This window comes from Echinops telfairi, unplaced genomic scaffold (assembly GCF_000313985.2).
Source record: "Echinops telfairi isolate 266 unplaced genomic scaffold, ASM31398v2 ScPeMD7_6;HRSCAF=24_0, whole genome shotgun sequence".
NCBI lineage: Eukaryota > Metazoa > Chordata > Mammalia > Afrosoricida > Tenrecidae > Echinops > Echinops telfairi.
In genome coordinates, this window is record NW_022103902.1 from 13,303,227 (window position 1) to 13,329,755 (window position 26,529).

Consider the following 26,529-nt stretch of genomic DNA (forward strand, 5'->3'; position numbering starts at 1 on the left):
GTACTACATCAAAGTGGCTTTCAAACACTCACAGTGTGGGTTCATTTACTGCCCTACTCAAATAGACACACACAACTCTGAAAGGTTTTATGAAACAAATATTTTTTCTCATTCAGATAATGCATGCTAGTTTGAATCCTATTTTATTCTAGTCTGTCGTTTGACATAGAAAAAAATTAGTCACTGTAATGTTGCCTTTGCAACAGCGAATGGAGCAAATATGGAAAAATGGGAATGCTATTTGTGTGGGGCTGGGAGTCAGGGCGGGAGTGGTTGGGGAGGAGGAGAATATAATTAAAACAGGCAAGGTTAAAGTTGGGAGGGAAATTAAAGAGCATCTGTTTTTGAAAGTGTCTTTTCACTTTCAAATTAGTGATTTGTGGAAATAAAATCGGTGGGACACTCTGACATTCCCAAAGAGCCATGTTGAGCTGCGGTAGGGACTGTGTCTGGGGGAGGACCGGAGCCCACCTGTCCGGCATCCATCCCTCACCAACTTCTCTCCTTTAGCAAGGAGGGCCTTGGCCTAGGCTGTGAGGCACTCTAGCTGAGGATAGGAAACGTATAGATTTAAGGAGTTACCAACATCGCGCTGTTCGTCAATAAACAATGGAGAAGAATCTCAAACATTGAAAAGGTTCACTAAAATACTCCATCTCCCTCTTCCATTAGATTGAAACACAGGAGATGAGAGTAATTTTGGCAAATTCTACAAAGCGCCAGGATGTCTATTTCAATCTTGTGCTGCTTTACTGCCCTCTGCTGGACATAGATCATTTGACCTTCTGCGGTCCTAGACGTTCACTCCATTCCTTTTCTGTGGCCAGTTCCTCAGAAGTGGACAGCCTATTCCTTCTTCCTTGTCTGATCTCTGTCTGGAAGTGCTGCTGAAGCGTGTTCACTGTGTGTGACCCTGCTGGCATTTGAAATACTGGTGACATAGCTTCCAGCATCACACAAGCTGACAGACAAGTGATGGCGGTTCTCTCTGACCAGGAATCGAACTTGGGCTGGTGGTGAAAGCATCGAATTCTAGACACTAGGAAGAGCGAAGACGAATCCGTGGGTTTGAATTATGGTAGTGGAGATGAATACTGAAAGAATCACAAACTGCCAGAACAACAAATCTGTCTTGGAAGTAGTCATGCTCCTTAGAGGCAAGGATCGCGAGACTTCGTCCCACAAGACTTTGGGCCAGTCCCTGGAGAAGGACATCATGCGTGGTGAAGCAGAGGGGCAGCGAAAAAGAGGAAGATCCTCAACAAGATGGATTGACATAGTGGCTGGGTCGATGGGTGCAAACATAAGAGCACTTGTGAGGATGGCATACGACCGGACAATGTTTTGTTCCCTGTACCCAGGGTCACTATGAGTCAGAACTCGAGGTACAAAACGCACAAACTAGATGTTCTAGTGGTGGGATGGCAGAAGTAGAAAATAGGCGGCCATCATAGCATCAAAATCAAGCAATATGCTGTTTTTCACATGCACTACTTCATTCAATCGTCCTAACAGCTGGGTCGCTGGAAAATGTTCTCTTCATTTGGTAGATGAGGAACCTGGAGTTCAGACACAACTATCCAACCAAGATCACAAAAAGCTAAATGAGAGGCCTTGGAATTAGCGACTGGCTCTCAGCCCAGCTCTTCGCTACTTCTGTTCATGAAGTAAAACATTTCTATTTATATCACTTGTACTGGAAATGAATCCGGGATGCTATTCCAACATGTCAGCTACCGATTTCTACGAATTAATAACAATGGCATCACAAAAATGAGCTCTATTCTGAAAAGTCCCAAAATTTATCACAGAGGAAAACTTTACTCCTCTGTGATTAGGTGAGAATATTTTCTCAAAGTGTGACCCGAGAACCTTGTACATTAGAATTGCATGAGGTACCCTTCTTTATCTTTTTGCTCATCTATTCTGTGAAAGTGTATTTGAGGCTTGCTTTTCTTTTTTGTTACGTTCCTCTCAGGCATGGGATGATACTGCCTTCATCGGGTAGGTTAGCCCCAGCCACGGCTAGCGCATTTTAACTGAACAGTGGATCTTCCAGCCCGTCGTGATCTGGAAGTGAAAACCCAGATACACTTGTTGCATTTATCAATTACAGCTTTGACGACCAAAAAAGCCAACTGAACCCACTGCCCTCGTCTATTCCAACTTATTGTCTGCAAAGGGTTTCCAGGTTGTAAATCTTTACAACACATCGCCTTTTCTATCTTCTGAGAAGCAGCTAGTGGGTTTGAACCACTGATCTTTCAGTTAGCAGTTCAATGTTTACTTGTCAGCACCAACAGGGCTTTTTGTACCTGAAGCTAATAACTCTTAAAAAACAAGTCGATTCTGATTCACAGTGACCCTTTAGGATAGAGCAGAACTGCTAAGTTTCTGAGGCGCTAACTCATTCTAGGAAGAGACAGTCCATCTTTCTCCTGCACGGTGACTCAGACTCAAAACAGACTTGGGGGTGAACAACCCAAAGGGTAACTTACTTTAAATGAGCCTTACACGTAAGCCTATGGGACAGTCCTGAATGACTGATGTAACCTGCCTCGAGTTGGGGGAAAACTGAGTTGGTCACATTACAGGAACAACTATACATTTCTTCCATATTTCATTTGCAACTTTAAAAGGCATTTGAGATCGTGTAGAGATTTATGGCAGTGCATCAATCGATCTCTTGACTGCTGCTTCCAAGTGCACGGATTGGGGTCCTAAGTAAAATAAAATCTTTGACAACTTTAACCTTCTCCATTTATCATGATGGTCTATTGGTCATGTTATGAAGACTTTTTTACATTGAGTTGTCATCCATACAAGGCTGCAACCCTGGATCTTCTTCAGCAACTGGTTCAAGTCCTCCTTCCGTTCAGCAATCAAGGTTGTATCATTTGCATCATGCAGGTTGTTAATAAAACCTCCTCCCATCCTGGTGCCACATTCTTCTTACCATCCAGTTTATTTGTTCAGCATACTGATTGAATAAGTATGGTGAGAGGATACAACCTTGAGGCACACCTTTCCTTATTTTAAATCACACAGTATTCCTTGTTCTAGTCAGACGACTGCTTCTTAATCCATGTACAGCACAATGAAGTGTTTTGGAATTCCCATTCTTCTGAATGCTATCTCTAGGTGGCTGTAATCCACCCAAAGGCCTTGGCATAATCAATAAAATATAAGCACACAATCAAGAGGCACTGATAATTACTGGCAATTGGAATGTGAAAGTTGGAAACAAAGGGAATGGTAGTTAAAAAAGATGGCCTCAAAGTTCCTCTGCTGCCATCCATAAAAGTTTTCAGCAGCTAATTCCTCTCATAGTGGACAGCCTATTCCTTCTTCATAGTCTGTTCTTAGTTTGGGAGCTCTGCTGAACTCTTCACCTAGGATAACCCTACTAGTATTTGTAATACCAGTGGCACTGCTCCCCGCATCACACAAGCTGCCACAGTACAAGCTGAACAACAAATGGTGGGCTCCATTACATTGGAATCCATGGCAATTTAGAATGACACATGATGAACAAAAGCATTGAAGGCCCTAGATTACACTTCACCACTAGGGGAAATTAACCCATCTCAGAAAGGTGATAATCCCATCCAGTCAAGAAAAAACCATCACAGTGAGGCGCCTCAAAGGCCTTTGTGTGGAGAAATAGTGAGGGCAACAGAGCACAACACGGAGACCATGAAAGAGTGGTGGATGTTTGACCCTTGCAATGAGTAATGCTGAGTGACTTTGGGCAAGAGGCTGGCTTGAAGAATGAGCTAACTTTGGGTCATTTATCAGTGCTGAGGGAGTTTGTAATACTTGCCTGAGGACAGAAGCCAAGGGGCCACCTGGCTGCTAGGCTAAGGACCAGACACAGAAGAATGTGGAATGGCTAGGAAGGCACTGAAGATAAAGAAATGCATCCTTAACACTTCTGATCCTGACTTGTAACATACTAGCTTCCCCAGTAAATCCCATGATTGAGAGTATTGTATTACCTGTGAGGTCTATGTGGCCACTGCTGTGAATTATCAAACCCAAGAGAATAGTGTAGGAGTGCCTTAGGAGGCACTATACTAAGGCAAATAAAGTTGGAGGCTGGAGGCTCTGCTTCAAAGGAATCATCCTTAAACAGATATGGTGCTGGATTCTCCTTCCCCTTTGTGAGGCTATAGAAGTTAGATGTGGCCTCTGTTCCATTTCCACTAGCAGGGAAAATTGCTTTATTCTACCTAGTAACTGAGATAAATGACTACTGACAAGGAGAGGGGGGCTGTCTCCATTGGGGCCCATGGTTGAAAATCTCTACGGGAGAAGCCTCATCTTTATCATCTGGAGTTCTGGGTTTGAACCACCAGCCTTACAGTTAGGAGTCCAATACCTAAACCACAGCCCTACCAACACTCCTCACTAAGATTTAAGTGGAAGAAAAAATGTCAACAATATCTAATATTGGGGATCATTTAAAGGTATTGAAAATATTTCTACCAACAAAGGTGATTATTTTGTTGGCTACATGAGCAAGCAGGATTTCTGAAGTATATTTATTAGAACATTATGAATATGCTTATAGCTCCATACTATGCTTTGTCATGTATTATACCTTGGTTCCACCAAGCATAATTATGGAGATTTTACAATTGGGAGAAAAGAGAATGGCAAATTTTGTACGAAAGTGGCAAAAAATAAAGCCAAACTAAGGTATGTTGAACCTGTTATTAGAAGGGACCGCCCTGAAGGACACACTGAAAGAGCCTCACTGAGCTGGCTGGCACAGTGGCTGCCATATGGGATCAAACATAAAACTTGAGGATGGCACAGAACTGGGCAGTGTTTTGTTCTTTTGTGATACAAGATACCTTCATGTTATAATATTCTACCATGCTATGAAATATTCTATCAGGAAATCACAATATGAGAAATATTCCCGCATCTTTAATAGAAAAAAAGGGACCGTGTTAGTATCAATTTAGTAAAACCACCAAAACTCAGCACAAAGCAAGCGCAAATTGGAGACCTGGAGAGGGTGTGAGAGACGGAGAGAAAAGAAGCAAAGGGAAAGGTCTAGCATGCACTCTATACCTAGTTCTGATACTATGAATTTTATTTCCCTAAAATGTGTTGGAATCCTAAACCCTACATTTGTGGATGCAATACACATCCAATGTAGTATAATACAATCATCTTCCATAATCTAATCAATCCATTATGGCCATACTAGTATGGGATAGGTGCTTAAAAATCTAATTACGTATGTTTTTAAAAGGCCAGAATAGACACAAAGATTCATAAGCACAGGGAAAAGTGGCAGGTAAGGATAAATAAGAAACACCAGGAGCTATGGGACTTGGGAAGGAACCCACCCACATGGCCGAGATCTTCATTTGAACTTTGTCTCCAGAGTCATGAGAAGTTAGTGTCTGGTCTTGAAAGGCACCCACTTGGAACAGTGTTTCTGTTACAGTAGCACCAAGAAATTATGACATGCCATTACACATTTAGTATCTTCCTCCTAAATTTGAACCCAAACCCTTAGCTTTCTACAAGATGCATTTCACTAGAAGAGCTGTTATTTAGGACAACCCTTTTGATTAAGAAACAAGAAAGACAACGGATTTGCACTCATTTTTATTAAACAAATAAGGCTGGTAGTGGAACACTTTTTTTTATTTAATGCATAAACATGTTAAGTCCCTTTATTAGAGAAATTCTGTATACTGATGAATATGGTCAATAGTCACATCTATGGATTAATTCTTTAAAAATCAGAACCAATAATTAGGATAGATTCTATGCTCTCTTCATTACATTGTGAAGTGTCTTGTGTAGTCATATTCTATTGTTGGAATGACAGCTTGTACAAATTTCAAGAATATTAGAAGATACCTGAAGGTAGCTAAGGAAAATAAGATTTTTTTAAAAGTTCAATATTTTAAGGCAACACTGCAATTTTCAATTTTTTATTAAGCAATAACTTCTCAGAAAAATCGTTCCATCCTAATAGATTTTAAGATAAAAATATTAAAGGAAGTATATTACAAAAATTCACTCACACAGATTTGTATCTATTCAAAATGAAGGTCTCTAGCTTTAAGACTGACTACCAACTGCCATTTAATATTTGCACTTGAAACTTGCTACTAAGTAAGAGTTACTATACAAACCAAACCCAGTGTTGTCAGGTCAATTCTAACCCACAGTGACACTGTAAGGAAGAGTAAAACTGCCTCAGTTTTCAGAACGATCGGTCTTTCGGGGAGCAGAGCCCAACTCCTTTTCCTCTGGAGTGACTGCTGACTGCACCTGCCGGCCTTTTGGAGAGCAGTGGGGTATGTAACCGCACCTCTCAGCCCAATACTTGGATATACACATAAGGAGATAGATATTTAAGGGGGAAAAGATCCCTTTACTGCTTAAGTATAATTTAGAGAAAATGGATAGACTAAAGAATATAAAAGCACTGACACAAAAAAGTCAAAAAGCTCACTATCATCAAGTTGATGCAGACTCACGTGACCTTACAGGACCGAGGAGAACTACCCTGGTGAGTGTCCAAGACTAACTCTTTAGGGGAGTAGAAAGCCTCATCCTTCTCCTGCGGAACAGCTGGGGATTTCAAACTACACTTGGAATAAGTAGCAAACTATGCAATTCACTATGCTACCAGTGGAAATCCTCCTTAAAGACTGTTTCTAGTTAGTTCATGTCCTTCTTGCCAAAGAATCTGTTATGTCAGATTGTCTTGAATGAAATATTGTATCTTTTCTACATTCTCAGGTATATTACAACCAGACTTAATTTTCACTGAGAGAACCAACTTAAAGATAAATACAACGATGTATTACAGAATTTCAAGAGCAAATTTGGTTTGCACTATTAAGTTCATATTTGTTTCACCAATAAATCAGATGACATTTTCTCTTAAAGGACAGAGTGGTGAATTACACATGGACCCTTGAGTGTACATATAACACTGAGGAGCATGAACCATCAAGTCTAATACAAACCTAGTATCAAATGAATTCAAAGTATCTGGCATCTGAACAAATTGATTTTAACAAATCCCTGCTACAGGTACATGTACTCAGGGATCCAAGACTTTACTTGGATAGTAACTTTAACGTATTACTCTTATCGAGGTCAGGAAATGAAGTAAAGTAACTATATATTATACAGTATGATCAATCAGGGTGTTATGACCTGGTGGAATTAAGATTCTGACCTATGCTCCATGCGCATTACTTTTTAATTAACCCACCTGCTACACAATCTAACTTTACTTATATGGAAAAAGGAAACAAGGTACTATTCTAAATTGGAAATATCTGTGATAGGGCAGGAATAATCATGATTAGCACAAGTCCTTAATGGACATAGTGGTGAATTACACACAGACCCTTTAGTCTATGTGTAACAGCTATCACAATATAACATTTTCTAAATAAAGTAGAGACTTCCACTAGGGCAGACTTCCAGATCTGAGGGACCAAAAGGGGTCATAGATATTGTCTTTAAGATGACACTCCAACCCAAACCAAACCCACTGCCAAAGAGTCCATGTGGACTCATAGTGACCCCGTGTGGGTTTCCGAAACTGTACAGTTCCCAGACTATACCACTAAGCTTCCCCAAAAGGGGGAAAATCATATCCTAGCGCTAAATTTCCACCAATCATACACCCAGGTAAGGATACATATGAACACCAAGTTCTCCCCCTCCTTCTGCAACTGTTTCAATAATTTTCTTCATCACTTCTGCATGTCTAAAAGCAAAAGAATAATTACTGTATTCAATTAAATCGCAATCATTTGAAAAGCAAGTTTGTGTTTCTGTAGTAATTTACCCTATTAACAGTGAATTCATTTTTAAAATATAACAGTTACATTGTGAAATATACTCTCCCTGCCCCATGCGGGCAGTGTTACTGGGGGAAGGAGCAGGTGCTTTTTTAAAGCTGCAGGATTCACAGTGAACACAATGGACACACAGTCAGCTTTCTTATCAGAACGGGGAGTTAGGCAGTGGAAAACCAGAGAAAAGAAAGCCACGCCAGGGAACATTGCCAACACACTGCACTGCCATCTGAGCTGATTCCCACTCATAAGACAGGAAGAACTACCTCTGTGGGGGACTGTAATTTTATAGGAGTAGAAAGTTTCTTCTTCATGTTGGGGAGCAGCTGAATATGGTAACATCCCAACATGTAAAACTACAACACCAGGGCTCCTCAATTTAGTTCAGGCAGGTTCAAAAAAGATACACAGTAAAACTGGTTAAAAAAAAAAAAAAGAAGAAGAAAGATCGAAACCCTAGGATTCTGACTGCTTAACTATTTAGCTGAGTTGCCCCAAATGACAAACTCAGTCCCGGGAGAAAGATATCGTGCTTGGTAAAGCAGGGGCAGCCCGCAACAGGACGGATGGACGAACACAGTGGCTGCACCAATGAACAACTGTGAGGCTGGCGCAGGACCGGGCAGGGTTGGTTCCGTGCTCCTGTACACAAGGTTCCTATAAGCTGGAACCAACTCGAATGCACCTAATAACAAAGCCCAAATCAAGAGGCTCAAAGGAAAGCTAACTGTATGAGGGAAGAGTGTCTATTTTTTCCCCTTTGCCATAACTGATATGAAAAGATTTGTATATTTTAAATACTTCTATTTAGAAATAAAGTCTTTGTTTGATGTAAGTATTTATCATAAGCTTTTGTCTGATACACGAATCTTTTCAAGGACAGCTGGTACCTCTCCTGTGCTAGAGAAAAGAGCAATACACCATGTCACTGGGCACACAGACTTAGAAAAGAATCCTGCATGCATAGAGAAGGTTATAATGCCTCTTAAAGATTTATTACTATAAAAACTTCGAGACAAAGGCAATCCACTGAGAAGATTAAAGTAGACGTATTCACCTTGGAGATCTGGAAGCATATAACATGGCCCATGGTAAGGCCCAAAATGTCTATTAAGTCTTACTTTATAGACCTCTCGTCAGACTAACATTCTGTCCCTAAGATAAGTCATGTTTGCTAAAATGTTTAAAATTCACTTCAGTTTAAATCATTGTCTCCCTTCAAGTCAGAGGAAAAGTTATACCTCAGAAAGAGACCTGCTTCAGTTAAGCCTAAAACCTCAAGCCATGAGAGGAACCAACAGAAAAGCTCTGAAATATGAATAACTTCCAGATCATAATAGATAATTCAAAACTAAAATTAATGAATGCTGCATTACTTGTCACTGTTAACAACAGTTCCTAAGGGTTCTTGACATAGAAAAGCTAGAGTAATGAACACGGCTTTTTGTAAGGTAGAGCTGCGAAATAAAGATGCCATATAAAGTGAAACAAATAGTAAAGTTTCTGTTTTTCCTTGAAATAGGAAAAGGAGGCAGGAAGGAAAATAAATGTTTCATCTAACTGGTTAACGAAACACTAAAAGTTTCATTTAAAAAAATGCTACCAGTATATAATCAGTAGCTGAAAGCTAACTATTAAAAATAAGTAAAAATGAATTATATGCCAATAAAACTGATAATTTTTTTCAGAAGGTAACACCAAAACAATGAGAATATAACACCATTTAAAACAAGAAAGTTCTTAATAACATATGCACATAGCCTCAGCCTCAATATTAGCAAAAAGAAAATCCCACTGCAATATGGAATTCCAAACAAAGAAAAAGCTAATGCAGGTACAGAACTTCACAATTAACCTAAACTTTGAACCTGGGCAGACTCTGCCTCATGGTGTCGTATTAAGGACTCACACACAGACCAGGAGTGGGCCATAAAAGGGTCTGTTTCTCCACTCTGCTCTCCTTTTTCCTATTATTCCCACAATAAAGAACTAAAGAGTCTATGATGCAATTAGTCTGGGAAGATTATTATTTAGATGAAATATTAAATAATAAAATGGATTTTATTTGTAAGCTTCAGATCTCTTAACTGAAGAATAAAAGAAATGGAAACCCTCATATCACATTGCCCAACAAAAATAACGATCCAGGAAAGCACATCGTCAACTTCATTCTCTACATTTACACTACCACAAATTAGTGTTTCAATCCAAAACAGGCTTTCCCAATCCATTCTTGGAAAATGGGTACAATTCACATCACTCTCTAAATAAACACACATGCATTCTTAACGTATTAAACTTAACTAAGTGAATTTTCCTCCCCCTTTTTCTTATACTTATTTGAGCATAAGAACATTTCTAAGGAAAATAAAAGGGAATTTTATTTGCTTATTAAATAAATCTTTAATGTTAGAGCATTCTATTTATAGCTTCCCAAGAGTAATCCCAAGAAGCAGACAAGATACACATATGAATATACACAAAATATGTACAAACCTGCACGGGTGAACTGAACACATGGGCGGTGGTGGAAGGTGAGGGTGATCTTCAATGGTTACTGTTTTCTTCACATGATCTTGACTGATGTCTTCATACATATGCTCAACTGTTAAGGGTTGCCGTTGCTGAAAGCGCGTGCGCGCACACACACACACACACACACACACATGCACACACACCGTAGAGTTACTGGTAAGAAACTTTTAGCCTAGAATCTCAATGTTTATACTCTCTCTATCCTCCACACCCATATGCATTTTCACTTGCAATTTAGAATTCCATTCTCTTCAGAAACACCAGCTTATTTGAGGAGAAATCCACAGCTCATTTGTATCAAGAGGCATGTAGAAGCAACTTATATGACATAACCACCACTTACTGCAATCAGGATGCCACAAAAAAAACCAGGTTCACAGCTGTCAAAATATTTTATAACTTTATAAATCATTGTTTAGGCCTTTGTTTCCCACATAAGGTATTTCTTTCAACTATTCTTTTTTCAGTTAGATGGGTGAAAAAAGTATTGTCTCAAGGAGAAAAAAAAATCATACAATACAATCAGTGGTAAGTGACTCTATGTACCACAAATGTAACCCCTCAAACAAAATGTATCATAAGCCAGGTTCAATTTCCTTACATTTTTGAGGGATTAAATCAGAAGCCAAGGAATAAATATGCAATGGACTATTTCTGTTTAAATTTTACTGGTATTTCACTCAGCAATTCAGCTTCTTCAAGATATGAATTAAATCTTATGTTAATCATCCAATCAAAATAAGACAAATGATTTATGAAACTTAAAAGAACACAAGGTGCAAGGACATAATAATGGAGGAATTGAGTCCAATGATCTAAAATGTTTATATTAAAACATAATTATTTTTACCTCATCATAACCAAACAACCACAGTCTTGGTGTCCGATAATATTTGTCATAAGTGATGTAAAGGTCATACGTTCTGGTTTGCAAGATAGCGTCTTCACCTCCAATATCAATTTTAGCTTTACAAGCTTCTACGATTTTCCTTGTGTCTAGGGTAGCCTAGCATATTATAGTGAGGAAAAAAATCAGTACATTAAAATTTACATGAAGAAGACATTCTAGAAAATTAGTTTTTCCCCATCAGATATGTGTTTATATATACTTATATATATATTTCTTATAGTCAGATATTCATAAAACTCTAAGGTAAAATCATATATGTTATAATCAACGTGAGCATACAAATAACGACATCTTTGACACACCAAAATGTTATTAGTAAGAACACTAATCCCTGAGTTAATTCATAAGTTAACTTACGAAAATTCAATTGACAAACCTCATCTGTTTCCAACAATCCACTTTCTTCATATTCTGTTATAAAAAACAACAAAAGATTAATCAAGTCCAAGATAATCCCTAAATCAAGTTATATTGCTTCAGATTATTATTTAAACACTGCTTTTGCTTTTGTTTTTTACTGAAGATACCAAATAGATAAAAAAATGAACTAATTCTGTATTGCCAAAATAGTAGATACTTATAAAATATAGACAGAGTCTGTATACTTAAGGTTTAGTCTATGGTTCAATACATCAATGACACAGTAACACCGTAGACTCTAGTACTATACAATATATACAAGATTATTTATGCAATTGCATAAAAAGTGCTTGTTAAAGTCATCTGTGGCCTCCACTTGCTGTAAACAGATGTTTCTACCTTTCCTTGGCCTGTAATATATGCGCTTTCCTCCCAACTCACGGTTGTGCTCCTTTACTCTCTCCATTTCTTCCACATCCCCCTCTGTGACAAGGCAGAAGTCATCAAAGGCTCAGCTGTTGCATCCTCTTACTTAAACTTATTCCCTTAATGAATTAGAGCAGATATCATCTGAAGGCTATGACTCCCAAATATATCCCTAACTTATGAGCTAGATATCCATTGTTTACTTCATGTCTCCACCTGAAAGGGCATCACATACAGGTTATATCAAAACTGAGCTTCTGATTCCTAGATTTTTCTCAGGAATTGGCATCATTCTAGAAGCTCAAGTTAAAAGCTTTGGCATCATACTTGACACCAAGTCTGACTCATATCACAAACCCCATCCTGCAGCAAATCCCTTTGGCTCTACCCTCAGAACACATCCAAAATTTAGCTATTTCTTATCACTTCCAATGTCACCATCTTTGTGACTACTATTTACTGTCTAGAATCCAGTGCTTCCCAAGTAGGTAATACAATTCAAGGAGCCACAAAAGCAGATACCCACACTTTATCCTGCATTATTGGGCTGCAATACAAACGTTTTTAATTGCCAGGGGGGACACTGAATAATTTCTTTTCTGAATAGCGGGAGTAGGACAAATAAATTTAGGAACCTATGGGCCCTAGACAATCACATTAGCCTTCTAATTACTATCACATTCTTCCCTCTTCTGTCTATTCATACTGATGTCAGAGGGATTCTGCTAAAATGTTAAATCATCTCATTCTTCTACTAGAAAATCCTCTAACAGTTTCTCATGTCACTCTAGTTAAAGCTAGGCTCCTGCATGATCTAGTTCTTGTTTACCTCTGACTCTACCTCTTATGACTCTGCTCTCCCTCTGCTTCTAGACAAGAGTAGGTTCTATTCTACACTTTATATAAGCCACCTCAAGGTCTTTGCCTCTTCTCCCAGAGGCCCACATAGCGCATTCACTCATTTCTTTATGAACTTTACTCAAATGACATATTCTCAATGGAGGTCTTTTCTGACCAAGCAATTTAAAAAGAGCAGTACTACTCAATCCTGACCATTCCCTCGATATTTTTTTTTCTATAATAGTTACACCTATCTAACAAAATATATATTTTACGTAGCTACTGCTTTTTGTTTGTCTTCCCCAATTACAAAGCAAACTCCATGAGATCACATCTATTGCTTTATCGCCAGCATCTAACACATAAATACTGAATAACTATAAAAATCTGTGAAGTAAAGAGTGGAAATTAAGCACCTGTTACATGAAGTACACATTAAAATAGATTTGAGCCAGAAGTCCGCATAAAGCAATTCTTTCCCTAACACTATCCAAAGGAAATATGCAAACATGCTGAAAGGCTGTCAGATATCGAGGGAAGCCCTGTGGCTTGTACTCTAAAACAGTGCTTTGCTCAGCGTCCTCCACACCTCCCACCCAGGCCTTGACAGCTGTGCAGCACCCATGGAAAGAGTGTGTATAAGAAGATGATGAGTTCATTTTTTGATAAGTGGGCAACATCCAGGAGACATCGAGTCAGTCTTTGTAATCGCACCACAAGACCTTTTCCTGATGGTCTGGTAAGAGAAGGCAGGAGAACACACTGATAGTCTTCAGCTGTGCGCACTTGTTAAACAGCGTCACTGTGATTGCCAACGGCTGAGTATAAAATGAGCCCCCTAAAAAGCAGAAAGTGGGGAGCTCACTGTTAGCTAGTCAGCAATGCATCTCGGGACATGGAGCCTCCTTGATGCAGAAGCTAGCTGTGACACAGCGGGGGGGCAGAGAGGCAGTGGCAGAAGCAAAAGACAAAGTGGTGGGCTCCCTGACGCACAGGGCAAGTGAGGCTGAGTGCTTTCGGGCAGGATGCTGGCTTGTGAAGTCAAGTGCTCACAGGCAGCACTAGTTCGGAGAGCTGGGATTGCTAACTCATGAAGCTGGAGCAGCTGTGTGAAGACCCCTTCCAGCACCGAGATGTTTACACATTCACTGACTCGTCTTTCCTTCTGCAGTCGGCAACATTGCATCTGTTTTGTGAGATGGAGGACTTTGTGGATTGGTGTTGGACATATGGGTTAAGTTCCCAGAAGCACCCTACTCTAATTAAACCTCAACCAAAAGGCTCATAGCTCCAATTTCATGAGTCAGCAATCCCAGCTCTCCTTAATGTTGGACTTGTGGGTTTGGGCAGACTGGGTTGGGATGTTTTCTTGATGTGCACTTAACCTTTCTATAAAACTCTCTTATACATGAGTTTCTGTGGATTGTTTCTCTAAAGTACCCTAACACAACCTGCATCCTAAGCATTTCCACCTGAGCATTTTAACTTGTTAGCTTCCACAACAAGTCTCTTCTGTGAAGCGTCTCTGTGAGTTTGGCCACTGCAAGAAATTATAGAACCGAAATGAAAAAGTAGAGTGGTGTGAGTCAGAGCAGATACCTTCACCTCTTTTTAAATATCTGAAGTTTTGCATGTATTAAAGTGTACCTTATTAATAAAAAGGTATTAATAGTCATATGTTTATAGACCTGTATGACTCTGCTCTTAAGAGTAGTGGATCTCAATCTTCTGTAGCAGTGGCGCACTAATGCAGTGATTCTCCACTGGTAGTCCTTAGGTTGGCATTTCAGCCTTTCAGGGCAAGAAGGGATTCTACATCGTTTGAAAAGACTCCCGCGCAGAATTACTTTCTTAGTGTTTTACTAGAAAAGTGATATCAAAGAGGAAGAAAACTACTTGTTATGCTCTGAAATAATTAGTTTAAAAGGTGGCTTAATAGTCTCTATCTTGCAGCTTTATCCAGCATTAGAGATTTATGACCAACATTTTTCCTAATAGGATTCATGTTGTCAAGACTATGCTCCAAGTAAAACAGGAGAGTCCAAAACCAAGGTAACTTCCACACTGATTGAATCTGAACAAAGTCCTCTACACTGCTAAAGGTTAGAATTCAGAGCTCATTCTCATCAAACAGAAATACTGTCAAAGAAAACCTAGAAGATTAATACCTTCCATATCTGCAGCTTCCCCTTCCTCCTCTTCTTCTTCCTCACATAACGCTGGGCAATCTTGGTGTTTCATACTGTCCTTTGAAATTAATTTAAATGTCATTGGAATATGTTCATTAACTCAAATACTGAGACACACACCCACACCCCACCACCATGTACTAGCAGGGTAACCACTGTGAACCTAAGAATAAAATAGTTCTTACCTTCAAGAAACATAATACTCTAACAATGGATGACAAGCTCATAAATCGATCATTTACAAGTTTCCCAAAGTGGGTGATACTGCCCCCTGGGAATAGGGGAAGCAGTGGAACAGGGGGACTGCAAAAGCAGATACTTACACTTTACCCTGGATGATGGGCTACAGTATAAAGTTTCTAATGCTGGGGGTGGGGGGCGTGGAGGGGTGCAAAGAGGGTGGCAAAATGGTGGAGTATGCCAACTAAATTTGGTAGCCTGTGATTTAGAGCAATATGCTAAGTGCTGTGACTGAAAACCATAAAAGGAACAGGAGGACTAAGTCATCTAAGCTAATGATTTTAAAATAGTGAACAATTTCCAATAAGAAAAACAATTATTTTTATTAATCAATTCATTAACTTTAGAAGTTCAGTTCAAAGTTATGTATGCTTTCCTACTTATAAAGGATGGAAAAGTTATATTTGCAAATCATAAATTATAAATCAAATTCACTGATCTAATTTCTCAGCAATATTCTACCTGAATTAAGCAAAAGTTGTCAGGCATTACAAGGCGCTGTGGTGGCACAAACTTAAGAACTTGCACTCAGATGCTAACAGAAAGGTCAGAGGTTCAAATTCACCTGCTGCTGTACAGAAGGAAAGACCCAGCGATCTGCTGCTGTTAAGGATTACAGCCTAGGAGACAATGTGGGGCAGTTCCACTCTGTCAGCCACATCCCCATGAGTGGGAATCAGCCAATGCCTGACAGAGAGGACACTGAGAAGTTTGAATCATGGTGGTGACGCTCAGCCTTGATACAGTAAACCCCAGCAGGTATCGACAACAAAGATTAACTCTTGGATGCTGGATCTAGATGCTAAGTATTCTAAGCACTGACTTACAACAAATAATGAATGGATACTGTGTATTAACTAGAATGTAACGATGCAGTCTAGTTGTAAATTAATCTGATTAAGTTGATCATCTTGCAGCAGGGCATGAAACTGTCAATGGAACACAGAGTACTATCTTAACCATTACTACACTTACTTAGGAGTATTACCATACATCTGAGAGAGACAGACAGACAGACACACACACACACTTCCCCTAGCCTAAAGCTCTCACTATTAGGACCTAAATAAATACAAGGGAGCTTCAGAAAGGTCATGGTAAATTCCATTATCTTTTCATTGCATTTTTTATACACATTTTTGAAGCCTATCTTAAAGGCACATTAAATGAGGAGGCTCAAAGAAATCAGCCCTGACAAGAAATAGGCAAACAAGTGCTATGGAAGCAACATAGTCACATGTGATTTCTCTGTAGTCTCTCAGATACTCCCCAAAGTAGAATATCAAAAAGATGAACAGAATCTTAATCCCTAGCAAATAAAATTCTACTGTGAAGAGAAAAAAACAAAAACAAAACCCTTATTTTAGTTTCTAATACTCTCTACTAAGCTTCAGTTAACAATCCCAAGATTCAAATGACAAAAATATATAAAGAATATCTTAAACCTAGTCACAGTTGCAGGCATTGTTTCATAAGGACAATAGGAACACTTATCCTTTTAAGTAATTTATCATTTATGAGATTTGGTTACTAAAATAATCTTAAAAGAGTGAAGGTATTTTGTATTACTTTTCCAAATGATTTCAAACTGAAAACATCAAATTGTTTTCTCGTTAGGATGGAATAGTTTATATAATACTCAGCCTGAATGAACCAAATCCTCCAAGCAGAAAAAATGTTACCCAATTATATAATACTACATTCCCCCCAAATAAACCACATAACAAAAGTTAACTAATTTCGTTTACATTAATTCAGAATGTCATGACAAAATTAAGCTAAAGCTTACATTTAAAATGAAAAACAAATTAAGAAAATATAGAATGATTAAACTGTTTAGCAGAATATTTAAACTACAAATTCTAAATGTCAACATTTTCTTTTATTAGTGTCCACTAATAACAAGAAAAACCCTCCAAAGCATCCACTTATGCATTATCACCTACTAAAGATGCTTGTAAGGAACCTCAATGGAGCTGTGGGTGAGGCTGCTAACTGCAAAGTTGAAGGTTCAAACCCATCAGCTGTTCCACGCAGAAAGATGAGGCTGTCTGCCTCTATAAAACATTATACTCTCGAATACTTCTAGGGTCACTAAGAGATGTTAACGACTCGATTGCATGAGTTTTGAGATGAGAGATAAGGCATCAATTTACTTGATGGTAATGAACCTGATTTAAATATATTTTAAGTAAAAATAATTTTGCTATGGATTAAATTATAACCTCCAAAAATATATGCTGTAAATCTTATGGACACAATCCCACTTGGGATGGGCTTTGTTATGCTAATGAGGCTACATCAGTGCAGGACATTTCTTGAGTCAATCTCTTCTGACATAAGTTAAGAAGCACAAGTGGAGGGGTCTCAAGAGACAAGCCATATATCAACAAGGGCCTTCTCTCGAAGCTGACAGAAAGCAAGCCTTTGGTAGACCTGGTGCCCTGAATTTGGACTTCTATCTTCCTAAACAGAAACATTAAGTGTGTTTCTTAAAGCCAGCTCACAGCATCACTAGATAATCAAGAAAATTTCTTCTTAACTAGCCAAAAATTCAAATTTTAAGACTTCTTAATGGAAAAGAGTACTTTGTATTCGTATCTATAAAAAATGTCTTTCTTTACCTTTTGACAGATTAAGAAAAATAAGGGAAGTAATGGGAAACTGAAGTTTTGGTATGTTCAGTAGAAAGGGAGTGCAGATAGAATAACTGGAATTTAGAAAGGACTCTCATGAAGTAAAATATGAGGTAATCGAAGTTAAAAATATAATTAACCAGTACCTTGCTTTCCAGTGAAATCTCTTTTACTGCTTCTGTTAGTCCTGCAACACCTGTGTAAAAATCAACAGAAAAGAATAGCTAAAATTAAGCTGTCAAACTAACCCGTTTACCTAATTAGAACACCATGAACTCACTCATTGCTGTTGAGTGGATTCTGACTCATAGTAATCCTATAGAGACTTAAATATATCTACATTCACACAGCTTCTCTCAAATGAGTCAGAAACTATTAGCAGGCTCTTTGCAAATTAATTTTACAAGGAACAATCTTAGTCATCTCTCAAATTAATCAGAAACCTACTACTTTAATATTTCCCACTAATGACCTTACTTTAGCATTCCTCCTTTATTTCCCTTGCTTGAATCTCTATCAGGGTACACATCCACTCCCAGAAAGCTACACAATCTGAGAAATTACTTAGTTAAGCCTGTATCAAAATGTTCCCAACACGGGACTGGTTATGCTAACATTGCTTTTTGCTTCAGAAATCTAGGCTAATCCAGGGGATAGTAATACCACCTCACATTTATATAATTCGCTCTACTTTACAATGTGTTTCCACAACTTATTTATTTATTTATGGGAGTTAATACATATATCACTCTATAGTTCAATCACATCAAGCAGTAATGTACAATTGTTACCACAATCAATTTCCAAGTATTCATCGCCTCCCTTTTACTATCGCTCTCTTTACTGTACACTAAGGTGACCAGACATCCCGCTTTTGGCGGGACAGTCCCGATTTTTAACAATTTTTCCTGAGTCCCGCGGCGTTTTAAAAAAGTCCCAATTTTTGGAAAGAATGAATGACAAGCTAGGGTATATGGTCTTCGGCTGCCATGTGGCTATTTCGCCAGGATATGAGTTTTATCAGTGGTGTCCCGCTTTACCAATGTTAACATCTGGTCACCTTACTTACACCCACCTCACCGAAAACCCTTATTCTACTTGTTGTCCCTATAGGTTCATCAATCCTGGATTTCATATACCGAAAAACAGAAAAACATTTAACACAAATTCAAAAGGGTCACCCCCAATGACATAACACATCTAAGATAAACCCCAATATGAACAAACAAAAAACAAAAAAATACAGAAAATGCTGAAAACCAGATCAGGCCTAAACTGACAAGGTTTGAATTATTTAGGTCAAGTTTATCCTTCTGATCTATACTCATTTCTCCAACGCCCTCTGTTTAGTAAGCACTTGTCTCCCACCCCTTTATTGTGGGAAATCACTGGAGACTTATTTCCTATGTAGATCCCACCACTTGGGCTGCCATTGTCATCCATAGCCATCTGCAAACTGGTTCTCACCATTTAGACTCCGATATTATCCCCATCTTCAACTGCAGATTATATGATTTACAATCCTTCGGTGGCTGATGTTGGTGTGCTTCTTCCATGTAGACTTAGTTGACATCTCACTTTGATGGCTGCTTGTTTGGAAATAAGCCTTAAGACCTCAGATGCTATTTTACCTGATAGCTGGGCACCATCTAATTTCTTCACATTTTGCTATAGCGCTCACATCTTTTATGTTCCCTTCCTAAAGGAAAATATCGAGCGGGGCCATGATGTAAAAACTAATTGTTCTAAGTTAGAGTTAGGATTTAGTGTGAGTCCAAACCCATTCCTGGATCTGTTTTCAATCAGCCCCCTGGAGCATAACAATTTTTCGTTGATGTTGTCTTTGAATATCCACAACTCATTTAATTGAGATAACCACTAATTACTAAAGTGGTAGTTAAGTCAATGATTTCTCATTAAGAACTGACTTCTCCAGAGGGTTTGTGCAATGATTTGTTTGAATCCGTTAAGTGAAGAAACTGGGATTCAAACCCATACCTACTGACATTAAGCTCAATACAATCTCATTGAGTAAATACATCAGAACCAAGCTGTTACGCAAGTGCAGCAGCACTAGTTAATATTTCCAATTTAAAATATTTCTTTGTTCTTAGATGAACAAGGATGGGGAAACAGAGTAACTAACTTAAAAAATAAAGTATGCTTAAGTCCTTTGTTAATCTTTCTAAAACCTTGAAATTATACATCCAACATGCCCAAACTAAGGAATGATTAGCTCAGTTTTACAACTGGAAGATGTCAATCCAATGGTTCTTGTTCAAAGCAGTTAGCTCTTAAGTTTTGCTAGAAATTATTGTGTAAGTATGGATAACAGTATAATTGTTAAACCTAATTATTTAACATAGCCAATTGATATCACAAAATGATTCACTGAAATCCTACACAAAGAAACAAAGAATATGGACCTCTCTCATCTGTTAAAATATACTAATGTCCCATTAAATCAGACTGCTCTAAAAGTAGGACACAAGTGGCAAAGAAAAGCTCCCCTTATCTAATGAAAGGAACACCACTGAGGGACTAAAGGAAAAAGCAGCTAAGGAGAGAAGCAGGGATAAAGCAAGGCATCTAAGAGTCTTTTGATTCAATTGGAGGAACTGCTACAATTACATTGGAATATAGCTTAAACCAGTGGTTCTCAACCCTCCTAATGCTGTGACCCTTTAATACAGTTCATGTTGTGGTGACCCCCCCAACCATAAAATTATTTTCATTGCTACTTCATAACTGTCATTTTGCTACTGTTATGAATTGGGTGACCCCTGTGAAAGGGTCACTCTACCCCCAAAGGGGTCATGCATGACCCACAGGATGAGAACCACTAGCTTAAACCTAAGATTTTATAGATCTCTCATAAATATTAGTTATAATTTACTATATAAATCAGGTTTTTTTTTTACTTACTCCCAGAGTCAATGCCGACTCATAGCCACCCCACAGGACAGGGTAAAACAACTGCCCCTTGAGTCTCCAAAGCTATAACTGTTTACATTAGTAAAGCCCAGTCTTTCTCAGAGCTCCTGCTGGTTTAGAACTGCTCACCTTGCAGATCACAGCCCAACCTACAACTATGATGCCACCAGGGGTCCATATATCATGTAAGCTGCAGTATAATGCTATGTGGTTTTCCATATATGAAAGTACTATTTTTCTCGTGTCAATAAGGAAAACCTGTGTTGTTCATTCAATTTCTCATAGATTTCTATAAAGACATTTTAAATATGTTCCTGGATTTGGGAGATTTTTTATGGAATGAGTTACAAGTAGATGAAGTAGTAACTCATTAACTTAACATTAGAAACATAGTACTGTAACCAATGGCTCGTAGCCAGTCAGCAGACAATTTTACTAAAAATGTACTGCTTACACCTTCCAGAAAATTTCATGGGAAAATTACAGCAAGCAGCTGAACGATTTTGGAGGAGGATAGAAGTCACGGTCTAAGAGCACACTACTCAGTGGAAGGAAGGAAGATAGGAATTATTTTGATAATTTGTTGAATTTGTTATCTCCTGTAGTTCTTGACACAGCAACAGTCACACTCATTAAAACCACATATTTCAGATCCAGAGCCAGAGGCCCAAGCTATGTTAAAACAACTAGATAAAAGTTCTGAATCTGGGCCTTCTGTCCATATGAAAATACCTGGCAGCGTCCTTGTCCAAATAGAAGAGAAACAGACCTAAAGAGGTACTTTGTACTATATATATCACTTAGCCCTGTTTTACTGGGATGCTGCTACTGGCATCCAGTGTGCAGAGGTCAGAGAAAGATCGGCATTCTACAATGCCTGAGAAAGCCTCCCACCACATAGCATTATCTGGTCCAAAGTGACAACTGGACCAAAGTGAGAAGCCCTTCCTTACAACTGCTTTAAATACTTGTATCACCTAGTCTAGATAACTTAAGAGGAAAACTTGCTTCCAATAGCCAAGATATAAACGCTGAACATACTTTCTTCATGCAACATTAAGCACTTACAGTTACATTTGTAAACAAATGCTTACGAAAGGCTTTACATTCAGTCAATATGCTCTAACACTTACTTAACAAATTCTATAACAGGAACTATGATATATTGAGAATTCAACAATCTCTGCCTTCATGGAGCTTACAGTATTTAATATCTTTTAATAAGCACTCAATAAGTATTAAGTACTGTTCAATGCCGGGTATTTTAATTGTGTTATCTGGATAAAGTAAATGTTAATAGGATACATTTCTTAGCCTCAAGGAGCTCATGTTCCAGTAGAAGAATGACATATAACCAAGGGACTCTACAGTTATACAGAACGCACACTCAGTATTTCTGATTCGCTTTATTTCTTCTTTATTTAGAAATACAAAAATATGGATATTTTCAAACTACAATTGAAGAATTACAGAAATCTTGCATATTTTATTTTGCCAATATGTCCCCCTACTTCCCTCAGATGAAAGTTACAGGGGACAAAACTGCACAGGCCATGCCCCCTCTGTTTGAGCAACGCTTTTTACTAAAGACTTTAAGACAATTAAAAATGAATATATAGCATCCTGGTCTCCTCTTACCTGCGTTGTGATATGTATCTACCCATCCCCCATCACCATCATCTTCTTCAATGATAGCTTCCAATTCATCTGAATACTCCATCTGTTTGCACCGCTTATAACATGGCACTATTAAAAAATGGCAAATATAGTTACAGCATAAGCCATGCTAATCATAAGTCCATTAGTTTTTCATAGTTTCATCCTACAAAGCTATAACTGCATCAATACATTTCATTTCTAATGAAAGTGATTTATAGTAGTATTCAGTGCAGACACTTAATTATTCAGTTACATTAATGTTCCCCAAAGTATCCGTGTCAGAAGACAGGAGAAAATGGTCTGCTCCGAGTGTTCAATACCTTCCTTACCTGACAGTCTGTGAGAACCCAGGCTGAGGTCAGAGGTGGTGTTATCCAACCCCTGGCTTAGGAATCATACCTTCTTTCAATGGTCTTACACTCACAACAGGGAGGCACCACCTGTCATGCCCAAGGAGGGAGGGAACAAGTGACCTCCTGTTTGCAAAGCTGAAGGAACGTTCAATGTAAAATTCATCATTTAAGTTCCAGTTTTCATAAAAGAGTGCCTTAAAGTCCCCTAACAGCTGAGTTTTATTCTTTCAGACAATACTGCTGCCAAGGCAATGAACAGGTGTCAGTTTTTATAATCCTAACACTGAGAAACTGCAAAGTAAAAGCACCTAACAAAGGATTAACAAATCTGATTTTTTTCTTTTTTAACATTGGAGGGTATAATAATTATCAACTGCAATAAGAAAAAAATATGCAAAAGGTAAGAAAAAATTTGTGTCTCATACATAATTGCTTTCCCTTTCTATACCGGTTATATTTGAAGAGAAATCAATGTACTGCTTTGCTATTAAATGGGGATTATGATAACATTTGGTGCTTTCAAATCAAGTTTATAAAAACAGTGCCTGTTTCAAAAATATTTGTGTGACTATAAGAAATCCTTCAGAGCAGCCCAGGTGGCTTAAAGGTTATGAGTTGGGTTGCAATCCAAAAGGTTAGTAGTTCCAAACCACCAGTTGCTCCAAGGGAGAATGATGGGACTTTCTATTCCTGTAAAGAGTTACAGTCTCAGAAATTCCCAGAACAGTTCTACCTGGTCCTATAGGATCGCTACACGTTAGTATGACTCAATGGCAGAGAGAGCGAAATTTCATTTTCAATGACAAAATGAAAAATATAATCTTTATTTTGGAGATTTTACATGTATAACGTAGTTATCAAGTTCATCTTTTCTTTTCTTTTTTCCACTGTGCAACCCACTTTAGTGCCCAACGCCCATGGGATAGAGCCAGGGAATGGTTCGGGGTTACAGTTCACTCTGGCACGGGACACTATGAGAGGCCCATCAATTTCATCTTTTCATGAAGAATGTATACCTATGAAAAATTAACATCAAGTATCTAAACAGATTATGACATCAACTAAAAAAAAAATCCAATTAGACAAAGGTCAACTTTGTGCTTTGAGCTCTCTTCTTCCAATTATATTAGATGCTTGGGTTTTTTTGGGGGGGTGGGTTGGTGGAAGAGGAGCTGAGGGAGATAAAAGTTAAATGGGAAAAAAACAAAACAAAAACCCCAGCAACAGAAAATACAGGGTTTCATTAAATTTCTAAATTGTTATCTGAGAACCACAATCTGTAAACACAGTTTTAAGTACAGATTAAGACCATTAAATGTTAAAATGTTGTGTTTTTGTTTTAAACAAAACTGTTAACCATTCTCTAATGTGTACAACAGAATTCTTACCATTTTTGGTTACCAAAAATTGTTTGCCTTTTGGTAAGTAGGCCTTCACTTTGGATTCTTCCCCTGTAGCCCTTTGGAAACAATAAAAGGTACACAGAGACACAAACTTTTAGAAGGTAATACGGAATGAAGATATCATCACATCTAAGTCTCAAAACTACCCAACTTGGCTTAGCATTTGCCAAAAAGAATGTTCAGACACTGGAAGGGGCAGGAAAGGAGGGTCATGGACAAAGGCCCAGGGAAGAAGTGGACAGAGCACTGTTACACTGAGGATTTGAAAATGTCATGAAACAAAATGTGTATAAATTGCTGAATGGAACACTGATGATTTGCTCTGTTAAATTTTATGCAAACTACAGTAAAATGTTAAAAAGAAAACAAAATCTACATCATACTTCCAAGAAAACTATTTTACTACTATTTTGGATAGAATGTCATTTAATGATTGACTCGGCATATTTTGGCTCAGAGCACTGAAAAGCATAATTCACCTTTAAAAGCTAAATGCACTAAAATATGTAGCTCTAAGATAATTTGATATTAGACAAAGGGGTTAGAATAATATAGATTGAACAAGTATTATATTTGTCTGCAAATAAAAAAATTCCATTCCCTAGTGTGTATATGCTCATTCATATTTTCAGTCCTAAAGCAATGCTCATCTTCAAGCCAAGAGGCAGGAAAAAATGCTGCATTACATTACATAACAAAGTAGGTTGTTGGCAAGATCCCATTCCTATAACTGTATGAAAATCAGAACTCAGGGATACGAGATCCTTTGAATCACAAAATGATAATGTTGAGAATGATGACTAAAAACAAACTTTTACTGAATACTTAAGTGTCACAAATTAAAATTTTAATCTGTATTTTAAAATTTTAATCCTAATAAAAACTAGCTAATATTAATATCCCCACTTTACAGTTAAGTAAACAAAAGCTTAATAAAGTCAAATTGCCCAGGGTCACAAAACCAAACGGTGGAACCACCAGGAGGAAGCCAGAGACCCCAGGGTACTGCCCTTGACCACTACTCCCTCTGTGGGCCAAAGCCAGTAACAATGCTTCCCACTCTTCTAGGATACCCTGGAATCCCTCAGGAAGCATTTGTTCAAAGATTTTTCTGTTAACTCTATTAGAACTAGCCAGATCTAGGGTGGCATCTGGTGCCTGTCACACAAATATAAAAGCATAAATTTAGTGCTGTTACCTTCTTAAACTTCAGTCCACAGACAGGTTTTAAGCACAAGATAAACCACGAAATTCTCCATTATGATTTGGCAGCCCTGTGGGTTGCTTTAGGCCATTCCCAAGTCATTCCTCACGGTCAAGCAAATGCTATAGGCACTGAGAGGATGTTCTTTAGGGTTCTGGGCCTTGTACACAGGAAAGCATGGCATGGCAAGAACTTGTTTCTACCGCGGACTTGAAATGGATTATTCCTTTGGATCCATAAGGCAGCCAAAAGAACAGGCACTGGAGTAAGATTTAAATGAGTTCTAAATTATAGTAAAATGATTTCAAGCTGCACAATTCATAAACTCTGAATGTCTACTTTAAAAGATCCTGACCACATGTGTACACAATGCCATAAATCATGTCTAAGCTAACCAAATAATTATGGGATTTAACAAAGGAATCAGAATATGCAAAATGTATATCATAAGTGTATACTTATCAATACATATGACATTGTATCATAGAAATAATAGTTATCAAGAAAATCTTAAATTAGTTCAGTTTTTACAAAATTAATCTGTTTTCCATATCTATTTCACTTCATATATATCTAAATTAAGATCAGAATTCAGTATATACATTTTGACTTCGCATATATCTAAATTAAGATCAAAATTCAGTATATACATTTTTAACAAACAATTTAGATAGGGTGGGGTGGGTGGTGGGTAAAGCAACAACCCTTACTAAAATCAGGGAGCGTATACAATACAATCTGTTTTAAATATGGTACTGAGAAACACAGAAGGGGGAAAAGGATGTAATAATACACCTGCCATTTTAGCTTTTAATGATACATAAATATCAATGCCCTATGTGGTAGTTACATAATTTCATGTCAACTTGAAGATATAGAAGAGTGTAGTGGAGTCCAGCCTGTCAATCAGGTCACAACCTGATGGTGACTCCTTGTGGGCGTGGCCTTCTCATAAAGAGGGTGCTGGGAACCTTCCCCTCTCCCTGC

General features: G+C 38.1%; 1 protein-coding gene across 1 annotated transcript in view; it reads right to left on the minus strand.

The window, feature by feature from the left end:
• Window positions 1–5,612: 5,612 nt before the first annotated feature.
• The window catches only part of ATG3 (autophagy related 3), a 33,635-nt gene continuing 12,718 nt past the window's right edge, over window positions 5,613–26,529 (minus strand). The window contains exons 4-12 of the mRNA XM_004706396.2: window positions 24,324–24,394; window positions 22,562–22,669; window positions 18,136–18,185; window positions 15,093–15,171; window positions 11,675–11,709; window positions 11,239–11,394; window positions 10,350–10,477; window positions 7,694–7,762; window positions 5,613–5,886 (exon numbers count right to left, since the gene is read on the minus strand). Of these exons, the coding sequence (XP_004706453.1) occupies window positions 5,805–5,886; window positions 7,694–7,762; window positions 10,350–10,477; window positions 11,239–11,394; window positions 11,675–11,709; window positions 15,093–15,171; window positions 18,136–18,185; window positions 22,562–22,669; window positions 24,324–24,394 (778 nt within the window). The 3' untranslated portion in view covers window positions 5,613–5,804. The remainder of the gene's footprint in view (window positions 5,887–7,693; window positions 7,763–10,349; window positions 10,478–11,238; window positions 11,395–11,674; window positions 11,710–15,092; window positions 15,172–18,135; window positions 18,186–22,561; window positions 22,670–24,323; window positions 24,395–26,529) is intronic.